The sequence below is a fragment of the Fusarium tjaetaba genome, assembly GCF_013396195.1.
Source record: "Fusarium tjaetaba strain NRRL 66243 chromosome Unknown NRRL66243_c0000421, whole genome shotgun sequence".
Classification (NCBI taxonomy): domain Eukaryota; kingdom Fungi; phylum Ascomycota; class Sordariomycetes; order Hypocreales; family Nectriaceae; genus Fusarium; species Fusarium tjaetaba.
The window spans coordinates 42,182-60,036 of record NW_023501617.1 but is presented as its reverse complement, the minus strand read 5'-3'; the positions used below and the strand labels follow the sequence as shown (position 1 = coordinate 60,036).

Here is a 17,855-nt window from a genome sequence, read left to right as displayed (position 1 = left end):
ATTACTAATAGAAAAAAACCCTTAGTAATTAGTAATTAGTAATTACTATTACTAATTACTAACGATTTTGCAACCCTGGTAGGGGTCGTTCTCAAGCTCACGGGCCGGAGACTGGGGTATCACTGCCGTGGGGGCTGTCGAACCAGACAAGGCGAGCGAGTGGAGGTCAACGTGTGGTGCGGCTGAGTGTTATCGATCGTTCCACTTACTGAGACACATTGATCTGATCAGGCACACATATCTGACTACCTAACATTTTGGGCAATCTAGTGTGCTCTCTCTCATACTCTCTTTTTGTAAGACAGTCAACCATCAAAATGGCGGAACCAACCAATACACCCGTGCCAGCTTCTACACCGCGAGCTACATCTCCTGCTCCTCAACTTCCCTTCATCTCTCAAGGGTCTCTCTCAATACGGTCATCCATGACATCCTCAAAACACAAGGTTCTTCATATTGGAGACCCTGTCAAATACAACCCTGAAACATATCTCCGCTTCAGTATTCAGTGTGAGGTTATCAGACCGCCAATTGAAGAGCGGCAGCGACCAGAGTTCATCAAGGCCCTCAAGGAAAAGAGATGGGGTGATTTTGATGCCATATTTCGGCCATTTTGGGGAACTGGAGGTGAAATGGGGAAATGGGACCAAGAGTTGATTAGTTTGCTGCCACAGAGTGTCAAGGTATTTGCAAGCGCGGGTGCTGGGTTTGACTGGGCTGATACGAAGCTACTGGGAGAACGAGGTGAGTTGACACAACTGCCTGTAGACACTCGCTGACTCGAAAGGAATCATTTACTGCAATTCTGGTCTCGCGGCTGCTGAAGCTGTAGCTGACTTTGCTATTGTCGGGATCATTTCAACATTCCGGGTCCTCCCATGGTGTATCTCCTCCGCCATGTCGGGCGATGAGGAGGCATTCAAGGAGAATCATCGCGATGCTACAATGCAGTCGTACAATCTCCGTGATCAGGCTCTAGGCATCATTGGCTTTGGCAACATTGGTCAACAAATCGCTGCTCGTGCGCGACATGGCTTTGGGATGGACATTCACTATTATGATGTGCTTCCCAAGCCTGCTGCTGTCGTGGCTCCTGTCCGAGCTACCCACCATGAGACGCTTGAGAGTCTTCTTGGTCGATGCGACTGCGTTGTTCTCTGCACACCAGCTGGTGAAGGCACTCTGATCAACTCAAAGACTCTGCCATTCTTCAAGCGTGGATCGCGGTTTGTCAATATTGCACGGGGAAGTCTTGTTGACGAGGATGCACTGGCTGCTGCTCTTCGAGACGGTACACTGTCAAGCACGGCTCTGGATGTTCATGCAAACGAGCCAAAGATACACCCCAAACTGTTGGAGCTCGCTAAACAGGGCCGCGTGTTGGTGACATGCCATAATGCTGGTGGAACAGTCGACACCCACAAGGGTTTTGAAGAGCTGAGCATGAGAAACATCATGGCTGTTCTCAGCGGAGGAGAAGCCATTACTCCGGTAAACCTGGAATTTCTCAAAAAGTAGCGCAATACGGCGATAGAGGCTAGAAGCAGATAGCATAGAATCATGATAACGAATGCCTTAACCAATACATATACCAACTCCGGCTTAACAATACCCAACACTAATCATACAGATACACTTACTCCTTGGGCTTCTTTCTAATTAGACCAGTGGAAAGTACATTTACAGCCTTGGGCTCTTCTTTCGGCTTCTTCTTGACGAGGCCCTCTCCAAGGACATTAACCTTGTTTTGAGACTCGTCGACAGTTGAATCGGTTCGTTTTCTCTTGACAAGACCAGTGAGATTGTTCACGCCGTTCTCGCGGTCGTGTGCCGTTTGAGTTGGCGTCTCGCGTGCACCGGATACAACAACGCCCCAGTTACCACCGCCTCCGCCTTCGCTCAGCCAGCGGCGTGTACTACCGACCGCTTTGTTGAGGGTAGCAAAGTCGAGGTGTAGTAGTAGATCTACAATGCGCTTGTAGGTTGCCTCGTCGACAATCTTCTCACCGCGACCTTCAGGTGTCCATGAGTAATATGCTGTGTTTGCGGGACGATCAAGCAGGTAATTGTGTTTCGCGCGCTTGATCTGGGGCTTTCGAGGAATGATCGGACCGGTGAGTTTCTTTTTCTTCTGCTTCTTCTTTGGCTTGGTGTCTGGCTGTTTCTTGCTGGGAAAGAGTTTTCGAGGTGTTGTGGTTGGTGTTATTTGAGTGATCCGCTGCGCCTTTGGTGTCGACGGTGGATTTGTCGATGGAAAAGACTCGTTTGCTGTCGGTTCTGGTTCCTTGTCGTCAAATACCAACCAGATAAACCCCGTCATGCGGCCACTGGAGCATTCTTGTCGGAAAGCCATCATTTCCCAAAACATGTCGAGAGTCTTGACACTCTTCCAGCTACCCTGCATCTTCATTGCTTGCGAACTCGCAGCCTCCTCATCAAGCTCATCCCGGAATCGTGATTTGGGATCGTCAGGAAAGTGTGGGATCAGACATCGCGGTGGTACCCAGTCAAATTCCCGATAATAGTGTGATATTCGTTCCAGCGGATGCGTAAACTCCCAAGCAGCGTCTGTTCTTCGAGGTGTCATTGCTCGAATCTCATTTGGCTCCAACCCTGGTACGACGATGTATCCCTTTGAACTCTTCCACGGTGCTTCTACCGATTTTGGTGCTGGTCCGAGAAGGGGATCGAGCACGCGACACCACCACTTGATAAGACCGCGGTCATCGAGGACATGTTTGCCCTTATTATCGACACTCCCGGGAAATAGGTATTGATCTTGCGCGCGGGCGAATAAATTGACGATGAATTGTATATCCTTTCTTTTCCTCTTCTCAACGAGGAATCCAACAAACGTGGCACATATTTCACGAATAGGACTCGGTGTCGCCTTGGGAAGATTGAGAAGCGTCAGATAGCCCGTCGAATCAGCCTTTGACACAAACAATGTAGTCGATCGAGCAGTCGTGTAGATAAAGACTTCAACACCTAGCACCAAAACCTGCTTGCCGTCTGCATCGATTGAACCAGCGAGGAAATGGTTCTCGCAGTACGTTCGCTCGGGCCGTTCGTTTGGAGGCGGGGAGTACAGAGGGTCGGTCTTTGTAGGGGGCGTTGATATGTGGAGGATTGTAAAGTCGTGGTCTTTTGGGAGGACAGAGGCCAGACGAGATTTTAGGCCGTTGTCTGTCATGATGGTTGCTGATGGATGTTGGAGCTGGGATCGATTGTTTGGTATAAGTTGGGGTGGTCGCTAGGGCAGCGGTGGGGCGTTGATCTACAGGGGTTCGAACGCAGGGGTCTAGTGGAGTCCGTGATACCTGCCAGGTCCCGACTGTCAATATCCGTCTATGGATCTGGGATTATTCAGCTCTTTGACCTCATGGCTCCAAAATGATGGTATAATCTCAATACAGGAATTAACAGGAATAGAAACATCATTCATTGCTCGTAATCGCTTAAACGCTTGCACTCAAATCTTGCACCAACTCTGAAGGTTTCGGATGATCACTCCTCCAGCTCCCAACAGCCATAGCAACATATAAAAGATTCCATCTCGGACCATCCGGAAAACAGACAAATTCAGCAATCATCATCTCAACCAAAGGCTTGTACTTGGTCAAAACCTCCTCTGACCCTCTTCCCTCTACGAGAGCCTGCAGCTCGTCAATCTCGGCTGGTTCGAGATACTTGCGCAAATGGTTCTCAACTTCCCCTGGAGTCTTCCACCATTCGGGCCCCTGTCCTTTCTCGACTAGTTCCTGTTCCATTTTGCGTCGTAGATCGGGCAGCACTGACTTCCACACCATTTCGGTTCCTGCGCGTGGAAGATCGATGAAGCCTTTGTGCTTGTACTCTAGTCGAGCCAGGGCCAGTGAGAGCAGGAATCTTCGATCGTTTAGGTGCTTTGAGTGGTTGAATAATCGATCCATCGGGTTTTGGGCTGGGAGTCCAGGTCTACCAATCATGTTGAGCTTGTATGTCTCCCATAGCGATACTGTATTTCTTGTACATGCCCAGTATAGCGTCCCTGCAAATGTGTATAGACCGTCGCCGAGATATTTGCCTGCATCTGATGGCGCTTCAAAAATACGGGCCAATCTGTCCGTGTTAGTCCAGAGTTGCTGCTCTAGACTTAGACGAGGAGGCGCGGTGTTTTGGCCCAGCGATTGAGCATGTATCATGATATCCGACGACAACAACCCTGATAGATATGATAACCTCTCAGCAGAGATTGGATCAGTGTCTATTGAACCAGAAGTTGTCAAGGCTCGACTTTCGCTCTCTTCTCCAAGGGTTTCTCTCGCTTCAGCCAGCGCCGCCTCAAGTTCCTGATCCTTCCCACCACGCTTCAGCGCGACCTTTTCAATTCGTTTGAGAGCATTTCTCAACCTCTGATTCTCATCTTTGAGAGTGTTGAACTTTGAGGCATGCCTTTTGCGATACTCGCGCTGCGCAACTCTGCTGCGCTCCCGCTTCGGCTGTTCATACATGTTAGGTGGTGTTTGGTAACAAAAGTTTCTGCTTGGTAATTGTGAGATCCACATACATCGGAATTATCTCCATTTCCCGGAGGTGACATTTCAATGGCATGGGGAGTGTGATGACGATGTTGGAGGAATAACGTTGCTGACTTACCAAGAGAGGATCGATAACGTTATGAGGCGTTATGGTGGCTGGTGGGGTAGTCATGTAGCAAGGGTGAGGCGTCAGCGCATGAGTAATGTGTAACGCAACTCAACGTTGAGTTCACGATGCTCAGTGAAAGATGCTCATGAAAGGATTCACAAAGATGAAGGATGCTGGGCCAAAAATGTATATATTGTATGAGAAGGCCGAAAAAAAGAAATGAAATCGCTCTCATTCAGTCACTATTCATTTACTGTTCAGCCACTATTCGTTCACTGTCTATTCACTACTTATCCACACATCTCATCCTTAATTAAGCGTCAAAATGGCATCCCCAGTCAAGACACTTCACAAGACTTCATATCCGTCCATCTCCTCCTTTCGTCCTGAGCTCTCTACCAAAGGAAAGAATGCTGTAATCACAGGTGGTGGCTCTGGTATTGGTGCCAGCATTGCCAGGTCATTTGCCAAATCAGGCATCACCAACTTGGCTCTCCTTGGCCGAACAGAAAAGACACTCCTCGAAAACAAAGCCTACATTGAAGAGAAATACCCCGAAACTAGAGTCTGGACTTATACAGTCAACATCGTCGACGCTGACTCGACCAAGTCTGTCCTCGAAGCTTACACCACTGCAATCAATGGAAAGATCGACATTCTCATCGCCAACGCTGGATACATGCCCAAGACCGAACATGTGACCGTGGCAGATCCTGTCGATTGGTGGCTCACATTCGAGATCAACATCAAAGGAAACTTTAACCTCTTGCGTGCCTTTGACCCTCTCGCCACTCCCGGAGCCACAGTCATCCACGTATCCACAAGCGCAATGTACACAGAGTTCATGCCCGGATTCTCAGCCTATCGCGGCTCAAAGCTTGGAGCTTACAAAGTATTTGAATGGTACGCCAATGAGAACCGAGACAAGGTGGTTATACAGTTTCACCCCGGACTCATCATGGACACGGCCATCACTCGACCTCTCGTGGATGTCGTCAAGGACTATGGACTTGTTCCGGAGGATGTGTCACTGCCGAGTGACTTTGCTGTTTGGGCTGCGAGCGATGAGGCCAAGTTTCTGAGTGGCAGGTTTGTGGAGTGTATGTGGGATGTTGAGGAGCTCAAGGCGGCGAGGGATGAGATTAAGGAGTCATGGGAGAAGTTTACTGTTGGGTTGGTGATCTAAATGACTACGATGTGTCAACCGACTTTTTATTTTCACGGGAGCGGGCCGAGATAAAATAGAGTACAAGGCTTTATTTTCAAAGTTTCGTTCTCATAAATATAAGCTCAAGGCAGCTGGTCGTTAGATGTGGTACAGAATTCAAGGGAGTTCATATTTCTAAATCGCTGCTTTCCCTTCACTCGTCAATTTGATCAATCTCCATCGTCTATCAGTGAAAAAGAGCTTCAGAATCACTAGGATAACGAAGAAGAATTTAATCTCAATTTATATTGTCTACTGTGTCAAAGAGCCATGGCTCCTCTGCAGACTACGCAAACACACCCTCTGTTGATCACAATGGATAGGAGATCTTATGTCGGAAGTGGCCCGGAAGATGACCCCAAGGAGCTATATGACCTCTTCCGCGAACTGTCACTCGAAAGGACTATTGATCCAGACAAGATGCAACGACACATCCTTGACTCTCTCTACCGCCTTGTCCATGGCTCCAACAACATCGAAGATGTCAGTTTCAACTTCAACACTACAGTCGAGCTTTGCCGAGCCATTTTCGAAGGCTCGATCAGTAACCCATCTGATATCCTAGTGCTTGACGTGGAAGTCTATCGAGAGCTGAGCCAGCATCTCAAGGCAGCGCAATATCTCATTTGCCAAACCACAAAGAGCGATCTGTCCGAGGATATCATCAAGGAAGCGCATCGAATCTTGACGAATGAGTTCAATCAGACTCAAGGCACATATGATACCGAGTACAGCGGCAAATATCGCACATCTCCCGTACAAGCAACGTCCCGTCCCTACATGGACCCCAACAAAATCCCCGCTGCGATGGACAAGATGATGGCCAGCTACAGATCTGATATACTGGCTGCTGGAGTAAAAGGAGAGATTGATCCTGTGGCGCTTGCAGCAAAATACAGCCACATTTTCTTCAGTATCCATCCATTTCATACCGCCAACGGCCAGATGAGCCGCCTTATACTCAACGCTATACTCTTCAAGTGGGCGGGGTGTCTCGCCCCTTTTGGTCAGGATGAGGAGGAGTGTGCAGAGTATCTTTCAATTACTGTTGAGGCGATGGATCTGGAGATCTCTGAGGCTGAGACTTGCCGTGGAGTGTCGGACGGCTGTAGACCGAAGCTTTATAAAAAGCTGGCTTCCTATGTCTTGAAGCATGCGACGGCGGGTATGTTGCTGGTTTGCGAACCTCTGCAATTGGATGGGTGATATACCATTTATTTAATTCTTTTCGTGTCTGGGATACCTTTTGTAACATTCGAGCAGAATTGGAACAGTTTACAGGATGGTTTCCAGAAAAGGGGGTCATGGTGACTTGGCACGAGCATCAAGAAACACATCCTCCACCGCCTATCATTATTAACACTGCCAGAACCCTTGGTCCCAGACACTATCAGGGATCGAGCAGCCTCACACATCAAACACCATCACGCCCTCACTTTCGGCCGATCCACCACTCTGCCCCTGGCACTGCCAACACCTGCCAGCCGCCACGCCAACACTCTACTCACACCTAAACCACCCCCAGCCATACCTTTATGTGTCAGAGTCACTGAACCCCTATCACCAGAAGTGGCGGCAGCTCGCTTTGGCCTAACGGTTTAACAAAGCGTGTACGACCGGTCTCTCGCCGCTTTCCAGGACAGTTCGTGGGATCGAATCCGGTCTCCTTACTGCCTGGAAAGCTTGAGTTGCAGGATGGGAAACACCAGCAAGACAGAAAAAGGAAAAGACATATATGTAACGATGGAGTGGGATGAGTGGTGCCCGGAGCCTGCAACTTCGAGATTGATATTTTTGCAGTTTGTAGGTAATTTATTTAGTTTTGATACTGGAAAAAAGTCCCCAAAGGCCCTACCTAGTAGCTCAAAGCATATTTGTTTCCTCTGTGATGTCTGATGATAAGATTGATGGCAACAGTCGCTCCTTTGTGCTCATTTCTGACGACGCTTCTGTTTGTTCCTTTTCACTTTCTTGCTTTTAGTCGTGTTCTTTGGGTTTATCTTTTTCTCCTTCTGCTTTGTTTGATCCTCCTCTTCCTCGCTTTCATCTCCCTTCTTACCTGCCCTCTTCTTGTTCTTGTTATTCTTTCCCCCCTGGTTAGTTATCGCTTCATTATCCTCGTCTTTGTCTACTTCCTCTCTGCTCTTCTCCTCCTCCTTTGGCAGCCCCTCTACTTGATCGCCTTGCTCCTTGTTACCCTCGTCCTCAGAACCATGATCACTATGTCCCTCGCTCCTCTCCTCCGCAGTCGCCTCATCTGTTCCCGCAGTATGCTCTTCCTCTCCGTCCACCTCTGGCGAATCTGGCGGGTTGCGGTGAGCCTCGAGCCAAGCGACGCAAACTTGCATGGGATGCGCAGCTGTCTTGACTCCGTAATCGTATCCATAGTAGTACCCGCGCTGCAGCAGCATTGGATTAACTACAAGATCGACATTTTGTCCCTCTTCATTACGGCCGAGACCGCCATAATGGTCTTCCATAGTCTGGCCCTCTATTCCTTCAAGGTTACGTTGGAAAGAAAACCCGGAGGTTTGTTGAGTTATGGGGTGGTGAAAGACATGGGAGAAGACAGTCAGGTTGGTGTCAAAGAGGAAATCCAGGTCGACCACGATACTAGCAAGATTTAGAAGAACCGGGTGGGTTTCGTTGGCGGGATCTCTTCCATCGTACTCCTCTGGGAAATACCGGCCGAGCGCCTTGGCAATGATAGGGACAACACAGGTAGGATCAATCCTCCGTACGCTCTGCGGGGTGTCTTCAAGTGACATGTAGAAATCGATCGTGGTATATCTCCAATGTGGAAACTTGTGGGAGTCAAGATTACGATCGTAGCGGAAGTCGTGGTCTGTTGGGTTGGGTTGGTCTGGTTAGTGCTGTGCCACCTCATTCTCGGAGCTTGGGAATCTTGGTCGTTTCATGATTCGTACCTCGTAAATAGCGCTTGATGGTTGCCTGGGCTTCCCAGTAGGGTGAGGCCCAAACTATGTCCTTGCTTTTATGGGAAAAGAAATTCTCATCAACAATCTCCCAAACCCATCGTTGAAATATTCGCTGGTTCATGCCATACGGTTCAAAAAGCTCTTCTGCATTAGGGGCATAGCTGATGAACTTCTGCTGGAGGGCCTCATCGAGACTGTCCCAGGTAGCATTATGAATGCTGGGGACGTTCAAAACGGCGGCAATGCTGCCGCTGAGACTCTTCCAAGAGTCTATGGCATTAAAGTCTGTGCGATCGAGAGCCAGGTGCCGATGAAGATACGCTTTACTACGGGTTAACTTTCTTTCGTGCTCGTCATATTCCTGTTCCTGTTCTTCCTGTTCAATCTCGATATATGTTAGTCTTGAGACGTATTTCTGACACCAATGGACATGGCTACATACCCGTTTAGGATCGATCCCTGGGGCCTGTTCTTTGGGAGCCTGTTCTCCAGGAGCTTCTTCTATCCATTCTTTGGCTCGTGAATCCGGTGAGTATCTCACTACTACATGGGCTAGCAAAACCAACCAGTAACTGACACACTCCCCAGGGCGATGAGCTCTCTGCTGGCGGCCAAAACAGAAGGCCTGTTCCTCCACAGGCAGTGTGGCAGGGGAGAGATGGGTGTTTTTACGTGAACATGTATCGTCAGGAGGGCCCAGATGCAGTCCCTGGATTCGCAAGCTGCTTGTCCAGGAATGCTGTGGGTGAGCTCCAGAACCTGGAGTTCAATTTTCATTGGGATGGCACCAGGATGCATTACGTTCTGCTGTATCAGGGCAATCAACAAGTTCCCCTGACGATCGAGAACTACTATGATCTTTGAGGAATATCTCCCTGGCTGGGATGAATGCTGAGGCGAGATGTCGCAAGAGTCTTGGGGGGGAATTATCAGAATGGCATTCATGGATAAATATCATGCTATGAGGTGGAAAGTTGTTCATTTCCTCGGATCTAGAAATTGGATGGTTCATGACTTGTGTAAGATGCTGCTGGTTCATCCTAAGTCATCCGATATGTCACAGCGCTTTTCTCCTCCCCCTCCTTGATGGTATCTTGGGTCAAGAAGTAACCCCGACTATCTTTATCAGCCAGGCCCTTTCCGACCTAGACAAGTTCCGAGTGAGATCTTGAGAGTAGCCATCAGGTAAAATCATTGCAAGGTGCCTCACTATTGAGGGTTAATTTAGGTTATACACCAGCTGGGATTAATGCGCCTCGGTCGCGCCATCAACATCAACTTGCAGTCAGTCAGCTGTTAATTGATGAATGGTAGAAGCTGAGATGAAGCATTGAAATGAAGTTGTGACAAAGTATGGCAGTATCCAAACTCAAGGTCAATATCGATCAGAGCTCAAGTGTGGCGCTGACTTATCAAGCCACACTGTCCAAATGCGCAGCTCCATCTCAGCCTCGTCAAGCTTCACATTCACGCAACTCAATAAATATACCTTACAGTTCTCCGACACAGTCCCAAACCACACACACTGCCCTCTGAATCACGTCACCCAAATCAGCGCCTTCTTGCGCAATCCACAGCGCCATGGCTACCGATACCCCCAAACTGCTCTGGAATCCGGATAATGTCAAGGATGTCGCAGAGTCGGTCGGCATCAGCGCTCTCAACGAAGAAGCGCTCAAGTGCTTGGCACAGGACGTCGAATACCGGATCGGCCAGGTCATCGTAGAATCTCTGCGCTTCATGCGCGCCGCCCGCAGGACAACCCTCACCGTAAACGATATCTCCCTCGCCCTCAGGGCCCTCGACGTAGAGCCCCTCTACGGCTACGACTCTACGCGTCCGCTACGATACGGCGAGGCCAGTCTTGGACCTGGCCAGCCGCTGTTCTACATTGAGGATGAAGAGGTCGATTTTGAAAAGCTCATCAATGCGCCTCTGCCCAAGGTGCCGCGCGACATGGGTTTTACAGGTACGTTTTCCGGTCGGCGCACGATTCCATGTTGACGTCTTCAGCGCACTGGCTCGCCATCGAGGGTGTCCAGCCTTCCATCCCTCAGAACCCCACGACCTCGGAATCTCGATCGCAGGAACTCCTCCCCAAGGGGCCTGGTGCGAACCCTGCCTTGTCCGCCCTGGCAGGCAATGACAATGTCTCCATGAAACCATCTGTTAAGCACATTGTGAGCAAGGAGCTCATACTCTACTTCGATAAGATCCAGGCTGCTGTTCTCGACGACAATCCTGACGAAGAAGTGGTACGCCTACGGCAAGCCGCTCTCGGTTCCGTGAGAGACGACCCTGGACTGCACCAGCTCATCCCATACTTCATCACCTTTATCATGGACCGAGTAACACACCATCTCGATGACACCTTCACTCTAAAGCAGATGATGGAGCTGACGAATGCTCTCATCGAGAACAAGAGCCTTTTCCTGGATCCCTACGCCAGTCCCCTGTCAGCGCCCGCTCTTACTTGTCTAATGGCGAGGAAATTGGGCACTGATGAAGGAACGGATGCTCTCAAGGAGCAGTATGATCTTCGACAGCTGGCTGCATCTCTGGTTGGACGAATTGCGCGCAAATACTCTGCTTCCAACACACTCCTGCGACCCAAGTTGACGAGGACATGCCTCAAATACTTTCTCGACCCTACCAAACCCCCTGCGGTTCTCTACGGTGCCATCCACGGCCTGTTGGAAGCAGGAGGTCCAGAGGCAATCCGCGTGCTGGTGCTACGCAACTTGCAGACTTTTGACTCGGGGATTTTACAACCCCTGAAGGAAAAGGCAGAGGGCACAATGGACTACGAGATGCTAGTTCAGGGCATAGTACAAGCTGTGGCTTCGCTGGCAGATCATGTCGAATCAGACACCAACGGAGTCAATGGTACAGCAAATGTCGAGACAGAGATATCCGAACTCAAGGACTTTATCGGGCCCATCATCGGGGAAAAGATTGCCTCTGCGGGTAATCGGAGATTGATCAGGACAATCCTGGATGCTCGATTCTTGGATTAGATATTTGGCACGTAATATTCACGACAGGCGAATGGCGTTTGGTTGCGGATACCTCACGAGGTGTTGGTTAGAACAGGCTCAAGCATTTAAAGGCGCTTGTGTACAGATAATAAAATTCTTTGCTCAAAGTCAGGAATGCCCTCAGGCTAATACTCGTACACGAGTTTCTCGTCCTTGCCGTACTCCTTCCCTTATCCATTGTGTCATCCACTGCGAACCATGCCATCTATATCCCTCCGTCTTCTGTTCAATTTTGGTATTCTACAGGAAAGCAACCAGGCCAATGGCGCCGAGGAAACTGGCAGCCCAGATGTACTTGTCGGCCTGGACAATAGTCGTCTTGGCGAAACCCTTGCCAGCGTCGTACAGGAGGTGCTTGAAGCCGCTGATGGCGTGGTAGACGAAGGGGAAGCCCAGCGTGAACTTGATGCCGCCCTTGATGGCGAGGGGGAGACCAGCAGCGAAGCTGGCGATGCTTGCGCTCTCGAGGTGAAGTCCGACAAGAGGAGCGACGAGGTAGGCGAGGGAGAAGCCGTACATGGTCGCGGAGAGGGTGCAGCCGGTGATTCGGTTCCAGGCGGAGCTACCGAACCATGTCTGCTCGATCTTGTAGATGGCCAGATGGGGAGAGACGGGACGGTTGAGGCGCTGGTTGACGAGGATCTGGTGGCCGTCTTGCTGCGAGACCTTGGTAGAACCGACAGCGCTGCGAATGTCAGATGGGTGAAGCTCGATTGAAGCTAGGGACGCACCGTAGGGGGGAAGAGGTAGAGATTCCAGCAGCGAGAGCAGCCTTGGGGATGTTCTGGGCGAAGAAGGGCTTGGTCGCGCCTACAGAGGTGTTAGATATCGGGATGTCGAGGCTCGGGTTGCCAAAGTACCTTGACGAAGAGCGGCGACGCCAACACGTTGAGCGAGCATCGTGGCGGATTGTGAGAATCTATCGATTTCAAAGAGAAAGGGTTCAGCCAAGGTCCGGTCAACGATATCGTCAGCGTCGATGCTTCAAGGGCGAGAATCCGTACGGTATCTGGAGTATCAATGATGATGGCTTCCTATTCTCGAGACATCGGAACGGGCCTCCTCGGCTTCTCGGTCCAATCAGCCAATGGGATGATGTCAATTCCTCATCTCGGAACGCACGTGACCCACTCTCACGTGCAGAGACTGAATGACTAAGCAGGATCGTGGGTTTTGTTATCGCGAATTTTTTGCGTCGCGGTTTGGATTTTCCTTTCTTCTTCAGATAGACAAGAACGTTCGCCGCACGCTGTCTAGTGTAGAGAGTGGACAGCATTGTAGGCAGGGTCTTTGGACTCGAGAACAGTTCTTAGAAGAATATTGGGAAATTGGATCCGTCGTTAATCTCGACACCTAGTTTTCCCGTCTAGGTGTCGTTTCATTTTTGAGATCTACATTCTGATGTATACGTGCTTGTGATTTGACCTTTGAAGGCGAGCTCGAGTAGTGCCCCGTGATAATGACTGGTCTACAATGACTGTGATTGACCCGAGGTGCTCAACGTGAAGGTCAATTGGATAGCATATTGCTGAACACTGAACAACGATGGCATCGCGTCGAATACGTAAAGACTGTCTTTGATGTCGACTCCAAGGTGTAAAAACATACACCGCAGCTGCCAGAGGAGTTGCAGTTTGTGTAGCTGAACTGCGCAAGGACTCGCCATTCTGTTAAATGATTACTGTTCTCTTCAAGTGCTTCTCATAGCCTGTCCAGTTCGCCGCTGAGGGATGTTCAACCGTCACCAGAACAAAGAATACAAAACTGACGTCAGACTATGAAGAGACTGAATGTTCCGTGGCAGATGCTATAACAATGTCTTGTTCTTGGAGCTGTATATATAACACCACCATGTTCACTGCTCACACATACTCATAAGCCCCTATATATCTCCATACTCCTCGCCAACCCCAACCCATCTACCAAGTTCAGAGAGACCAGAAATTCACCAACAGGTATGTTCCTTTCCATCGCAATCAAAATGGCTTCCCCTAGTACTCTCATGACCGTCGCCTCCCCCACCACAACACTCGATGCCCTGACACAGCACGACCACGGCAAACCCAACCACTCTGACAAGATAGCTATCATTGGGTTGACCGTCGGCATGGCGCTTCTGTTTCTGCTGTTTGTTGCTCCGTGCTGTTGCCTGCAGTATCTGGCCCATCGGCAGCAGAAGAGGGAGCAGAACAAAGAGGCTCGGAAACGTGGTATAGTTGCGGGACGACAATCTGCGGTGGTCAGGAATAGGTCAGCTGAGGCACAGGTTTAGGTAAGTTATGGTGAGTTCTGGTGATATTCAGGTGAGTTAGATAAGAGAGATTGAGGTTGTTTGGGAATGGTGCAAGTGAACGTGGCTGTCAGTGCAAGCCAGCGAGGAATAACCTGACATGTTTGCAGACTCGGGCATGCATTATCAACCTCAAACAGCTACATGATGTTGTTTTTGATGGGAAAGTCTATTATATTCTTCACTTGTCGTTGCTACTCATAAATATACCAAAACATTGTTCCCCTTGTACATCGATCTGTTGCCGTGTTTGTTTAGTGTCATTATCTCATCTCCCAAACTTCCAACTCGCATCCATCCCTTGGTGAACATCTTCAAGCCATCCAGACTGCAGTCAAGAATCCTCTGCAGTCACTCACTGACAGCATCAAGTCCTCGGTAAGTCATCCCCCTATGTCACATCACAACTAACATCTCAGGCAACCGCAACAATGACAAACACCATCCACCGCCGCATGAGCGACACCAATGTAGTCATCGCCATCGCCATCAGCTGCACCGCCATCGTCGTCATCTTCCTTGCAGCAGTTTGTTTCTGCAACTGGCGCTCTCGTCCCAAATCACCTACTGGTGCCCGCGGCCGCGACCACGACGATTCGGATGCCAACTCTGACATTGAACTGGATGCCATGCCTGATGGTGCTCTGAATCATCCTCTTGTGCGGGGGAGCAATGGTGCGGGACATGTTTACCCGGTCTTTGAAGCGACTCAGACTCATGCTCAGAACTGAGGGTGTCGGAGGCAGGGTTGGGCAGACGGAAGATCAGGGACTGTCTGTGAGAGGAAAGGGATTGACTCAAACACTCTGATAATAGCAAGACTCTAAAATGCTGTGATTCATAACTTGTGACTTGACAAAATATATGATACATTGCTCCCTGGTATCCATCCCTACCAACGCCGCTCTATAAATCCAACATGCACCCTACTCCATGGAGATTCCCAGCTCATTATCATACCAGCACCAAACTTTTCAAAAGTACAATCTCATAACCCTAACCCATGTTGCCCATTGGGAAATTGCCGAATAACGAAACAGGCATCTGACTCTGCTGCTGCTGTGGCGGTTGATTCATGTTCCCCCATAAATCCCAATTCAGCGTCGATACATCCAGATAATTACCCAAAAATGGATCAAGATCGGTCATTTGTTGTGAGTTTTGTGGAGGATGGGCGACAGGTTGTTGCGGCGAGGGTTCTGAGGTTCTGTTCTCGCTCTTGACGACGTCTCGTAGGCGATAGATAAAGTTTGGTGTCTCGAGGGGTTGGCCAGCTGCTCTAAAGGCTTGCTCTCGGTTCTTCCAAGCTTTCAGGACTGTCTGGGCTTGGATGTAGTATGTCTTTTGGGAGATGTCGAGGAGTTCGGTGTGGTAGTGGTAGATCTTCTGGACCATGTTCCATGCGCGGTCGGCGAGGGAACCAGTCGGTCGTTGGCAGAGCTGCTTGGTCATGACTGTAAAGATATCAATCTGGAAATGAAACTTGAGGAACCAGAGGAAACCAGTTTGGTCCATCACGCCATATGCATCTGTGCTGTGCTCATTGTTCATCAACACAATCTTGAAGAGGTTATCCTTCTTGTCGAGAATTTCTGTTCCCCATTCTGGCTGCTCCTTCATGGGGACTAGTATCTCCCTCATCTTGCTGCAGATCATCGGACGAATGCTGAGTGCGGCGATGTGTACGTTTCCAGCCGTAGGATCGATGTAACGAGCTTCGACTTCAAGCAAATTCTGCTCTAGATTATCCACCAAATCTCGGTACTGCTGAATACTCGGTAGAATGGCAGGATCCTGGCCTTCAAAGTCGTGTCCCATGACGGCAGCTTCTAATCCGGGGGTTCCGTGGAGTGATTCGGCGTTGACGAGAAACTTGGCGATCTGGTAGCCGATTAGACAGAAAGCCATTTCTGTGGGACCCTCGCGGGGTAGAACGGGTTCGATTGATCCTGGGAAAAGGTCGGCATCGTTTACGTTTTGTGGCATCTTGGTGTCCCAGCTGCTTGGGAGAAGCGAGTGGCTCAAGCCAGAAACTAGAGCATTCTTGGCATCCTGGAGGATGATCTGCCACCACATACGTCGTCGCATTTCGGTCTCAAAGGCGTTTAGTCCCAGGTAGTCGCCGTCACGGTGGTAGCCCATCTTTTGCGCGATACGCACAACCATTCCACTGAGAATCCAGGCCGCATGTCGATCATATCGGTTCTGGAGAGATAACTGGAATCGTCAGCAATAGTTCCACAGGGGTATTGTTATCTTACCAAGTAAAGCAGCAATGCCTGCAGAGCCACCATGTCGTAGTTTTTGAGAAAGTTAAACTTTGTGAGTGCCACCTTGGTTCCAATAGTGTACCTGCGGAGAGCTTCATCCCGAGATGTTCCCAGCATCTGAAGGCATTCGGTTTCGGTGAGGGATACTGTGGCCATGGTAAATATGGCGAATAGGAGAGCCTGATAGTTGAGTGGGATCTTGTTGATATCGGTAGCCATCTCCAAAGCGAATGGTTGCACTGATGGCACGTGGATAATCTTGGTCAGAGGATTGACACGATCGACAAATAACTGCCAGAGCCTAAAGATGTGAACCGGCTCAGGCTGGAGTTCCTCGCATGATCTGGTAGCTGTATCGGCGGGTATCAAAAGATCAATGTTATAATCTGGACTGAGATCTTCAGAGCCCATTACACTGGCTTCTTCTGGATCATCGGTGTCGACAATTTCTCTCATTGCTTGGAGCTTGAATGGCATTAGTGCATGTTAGCAGGCCAAGTCGGTAGACTCACCTCATCGTGGATATTAGCCCAGAGATAACTGTCCATGAATCGCACCCCGCCCTCTTCCTTGACCATCTTGCCAGTTGGTTTCCACTTGGACTGGCCGTCGACGTTGGTGGGTGTCGCGGGATACGTATCTACGGTCCCATTTGCAGCAGGTGAATGGCCAACAGCAGAAGGAGATGGTACAGAACCATCGGCGTATTGTTTTAGGAGCTGCTCACATCGTGCAAGTCTTTCCTGAAGGTCCTGATTGGGTCTCCGGCGCTTCCTTGCCGGAGCGGGAGTGCTTGGAGTACAAGTAACATTTGCCTGGATTCGCATTAATGGCTGAATCTGATAAGAGATTGCGGCTGGAGATGCTCACCTTGATACAATTTGAACAGGGTGTGTTACGGTCGCATTTGATCTTGCGATGCTGACACAAGACGCAGGCCAGAACACGAGGGTTCTTGTGCGATACAGAGCCCGGCCCGTGAGTGATATTGTTTGACATGACCGCAGAATTGAGCAAAACCTCACATAACAGTCATAGAGTCTCGTCCTCGTCGATGAGAGTTGAAGGTTGAGTAAAATATCCTATGACGCCAGCGTGAGCTCCACCGTACAGTACGTACAGCTCAGGCAGAGCGGGTAGCTGGGGTTCTTCAGAAGCCCGCTTCCGTCCGTTTCACTGGGGTCAGGTGAGTGAGGGGGAGGGGCAGCAGGACAGAAACGCAAACGGAACAAAGAGTCTGTCAAGACTGAAAGAGGAGGATAAGAGATAAAATGTGATGAATGTGAAATGGTTATGATCGATCAGACACCTCAGAAACTCCCTGGTGTAAAAAAAAAAAAAAAAAAAACGATAAGCAGGGCAGCTGACGATACCGTAAGATGCCGAGTCTACCGGTATAATGTAGAGCCGGTTAGGTTATGGCTGGCTGAGGTGGTGCTTTGCTTGTCTTGTCTCTTCTGGGAGGTAGCCCAGGGGCTGGCC

General features: G+C 49.7%; 10 protein-coding genes across 10 annotated transcripts; 5 read left to right on the top strand and 5 right to left on the bottom strand.

Moving 5' to 3' along the window:
• Positions 1-317: 317 nt before the first annotated feature.
• Positions 318-1,518, top strand: FTJAE_13465 (D-mandelate dehydrogenase; the record flags this gene model as incomplete). The annotated part of the gene is made up of 2 exons (XM_037346611.1): positions 318-683; positions 769-1,518. The coding sequence occupies 2 exons, from the start codon at positions 318-320 to the stop codon at positions 1,516-1,518; spliced, it is 1,116 nt and encodes a 371-aa protein (XP_037199528.1).
• A 118-nt stretch (positions 1,519-1,636) lies between these two features.
• FTJAE_13464 (uncharacterized protein) lies at positions 1,637-3,193 on the bottom strand (the record flags this gene model as incomplete). The annotated part of the gene is made up of 1 exon (XM_037346610.1): positions 1,637-3,193. The coding sequence occupies one exon, from the start codon at positions 3,191-3,193 to the stop codon at positions 1,637-1,639; it is 1,557 nt and encodes a 518-aa protein (XP_037199527.1).
• Positions 3,194-3,458: 265 nt separating this feature from the next.
• Positions 3,459-4,493, bottom strand: FTJAE_13463 (uncharacterized protein; the record flags this gene model as incomplete). Its single annotated transcript, XM_037346609.1, has 1 exon — positions 3,459-4,493. One exon carries the CDS (start codon positions 4,491-4,493, stop codon positions 3,459-3,461), a length of 1,035 nt encoding a protein of 344 aa, XP_037199526.1.
• A 461-nt stretch (positions 4,494-4,954) lies between these two features.
• FTJAE_13462 (peroxisomal short-chain alcohol dehydrogenase) lies at positions 4,955-5,815 on the top strand (the record flags this gene model as incomplete). Its single annotated transcript, XM_037346608.1, has 1 exon — positions 4,955-5,815. The coding sequence occupies one exon, from the start codon at positions 4,955-4,957 to the stop codon at positions 5,813-5,815; it is 861 nt and encodes a 286-aa protein (XP_037199525.1).
• A 291-nt stretch (positions 5,816-6,106) lies between these two features.
• FTJAE_13461 (adenosine monophosphate transferase FICD like) lies at positions 6,107-7,042 on the top strand (the record flags this gene model as incomplete). Its single annotated transcript, XM_037346607.1, has 1 exon — positions 6,107-7,042. One exon carries the CDS (start codon positions 6,107-6,109, stop codon positions 7,040-7,042), a length of 936 nt encoding a protein of 311 aa, XP_037199524.1.
• A 725-nt stretch (positions 7,043-7,767) lies between these two features.
• On the bottom strand, positions 7,768-9,573 carry FTJAE_13460 (uncharacterized protein; the record flags this gene model as incomplete). The annotated part of the gene is made up of 4 exons (XM_037346606.1): positions 7,768-8,699; positions 8,764-9,160; positions 9,218-9,285; positions 9,342-9,573. 4 exons carry the CDS (start codon positions 9,571-9,573, stop codon positions 7,768-7,770), a joined length of 1,629 nt encoding a protein of 542 aa, XP_037199523.1.
• A 783-nt stretch (positions 9,574-10,356) lies between these two features.
• FTJAE_13459 (transcription initiation factor TFIID subunit 6) lies at positions 10,357-11,792 on the top strand (the record flags this gene model as incomplete). Its single annotated transcript, XM_037346604.1, has 2 exons — positions 10,357-10,744; positions 10,789-11,792. 2 exons carry the CDS (start codon positions 10,357-10,359, stop codon positions 11,790-11,792), a joined length of 1,392 nt encoding a protein of 463 aa, XP_037199522.1.
• A 261-nt stretch (positions 11,793-12,053) lies between these two features.
• Positions 12,054-12,713, bottom strand: FTJAE_13458 (mitochondrial succinate dehydrogenase subunit C; the record flags this gene model as incomplete). The annotated part of the gene is made up of 3 exons (XM_037346603.1): positions 12,054-12,498; positions 12,545-12,623; positions 12,674-12,713. 3 exons carry the CDS (start codon positions 12,711-12,713, stop codon positions 12,054-12,056), a joined length of 564 nt encoding a protein of 187 aa, XP_037199521.1.
• A 1,081-nt stretch (positions 12,714-13,794) lies between these two features.
• FTJAE_13457 (uncharacterized protein) lies at positions 13,795-14,834 on the top strand (the record flags this gene model as incomplete). The annotated part of the gene is made up of 3 exons (XM_037346602.1): positions 13,795-14,049; positions 14,362-14,481; positions 14,523-14,834. The coding sequence occupies 3 exons, from the start codon at positions 13,795-13,797 to the stop codon at positions 14,832-14,834; spliced, it is 687 nt and encodes a 228-aa protein (XP_037199520.1).
• Positions 14,835-15,099: 265 nt separating this feature from the next.
• On the bottom strand, positions 15,100-17,372 carry FTJAE_13456 (transcription factor; the record flags this gene model as incomplete). Its single annotated transcript, XM_037346601.1, has 4 exons — positions 15,100-16,320; positions 16,365-16,838; positions 16,886-17,188; positions 17,244-17,372. 4 exons carry the CDS (start codon positions 17,370-17,372, stop codon positions 15,100-15,102), a joined length of 2,127 nt encoding a protein of 708 aa, XP_037199519.1.
• Positions 17,373-17,855: the final 483 nt, after the last annotated feature.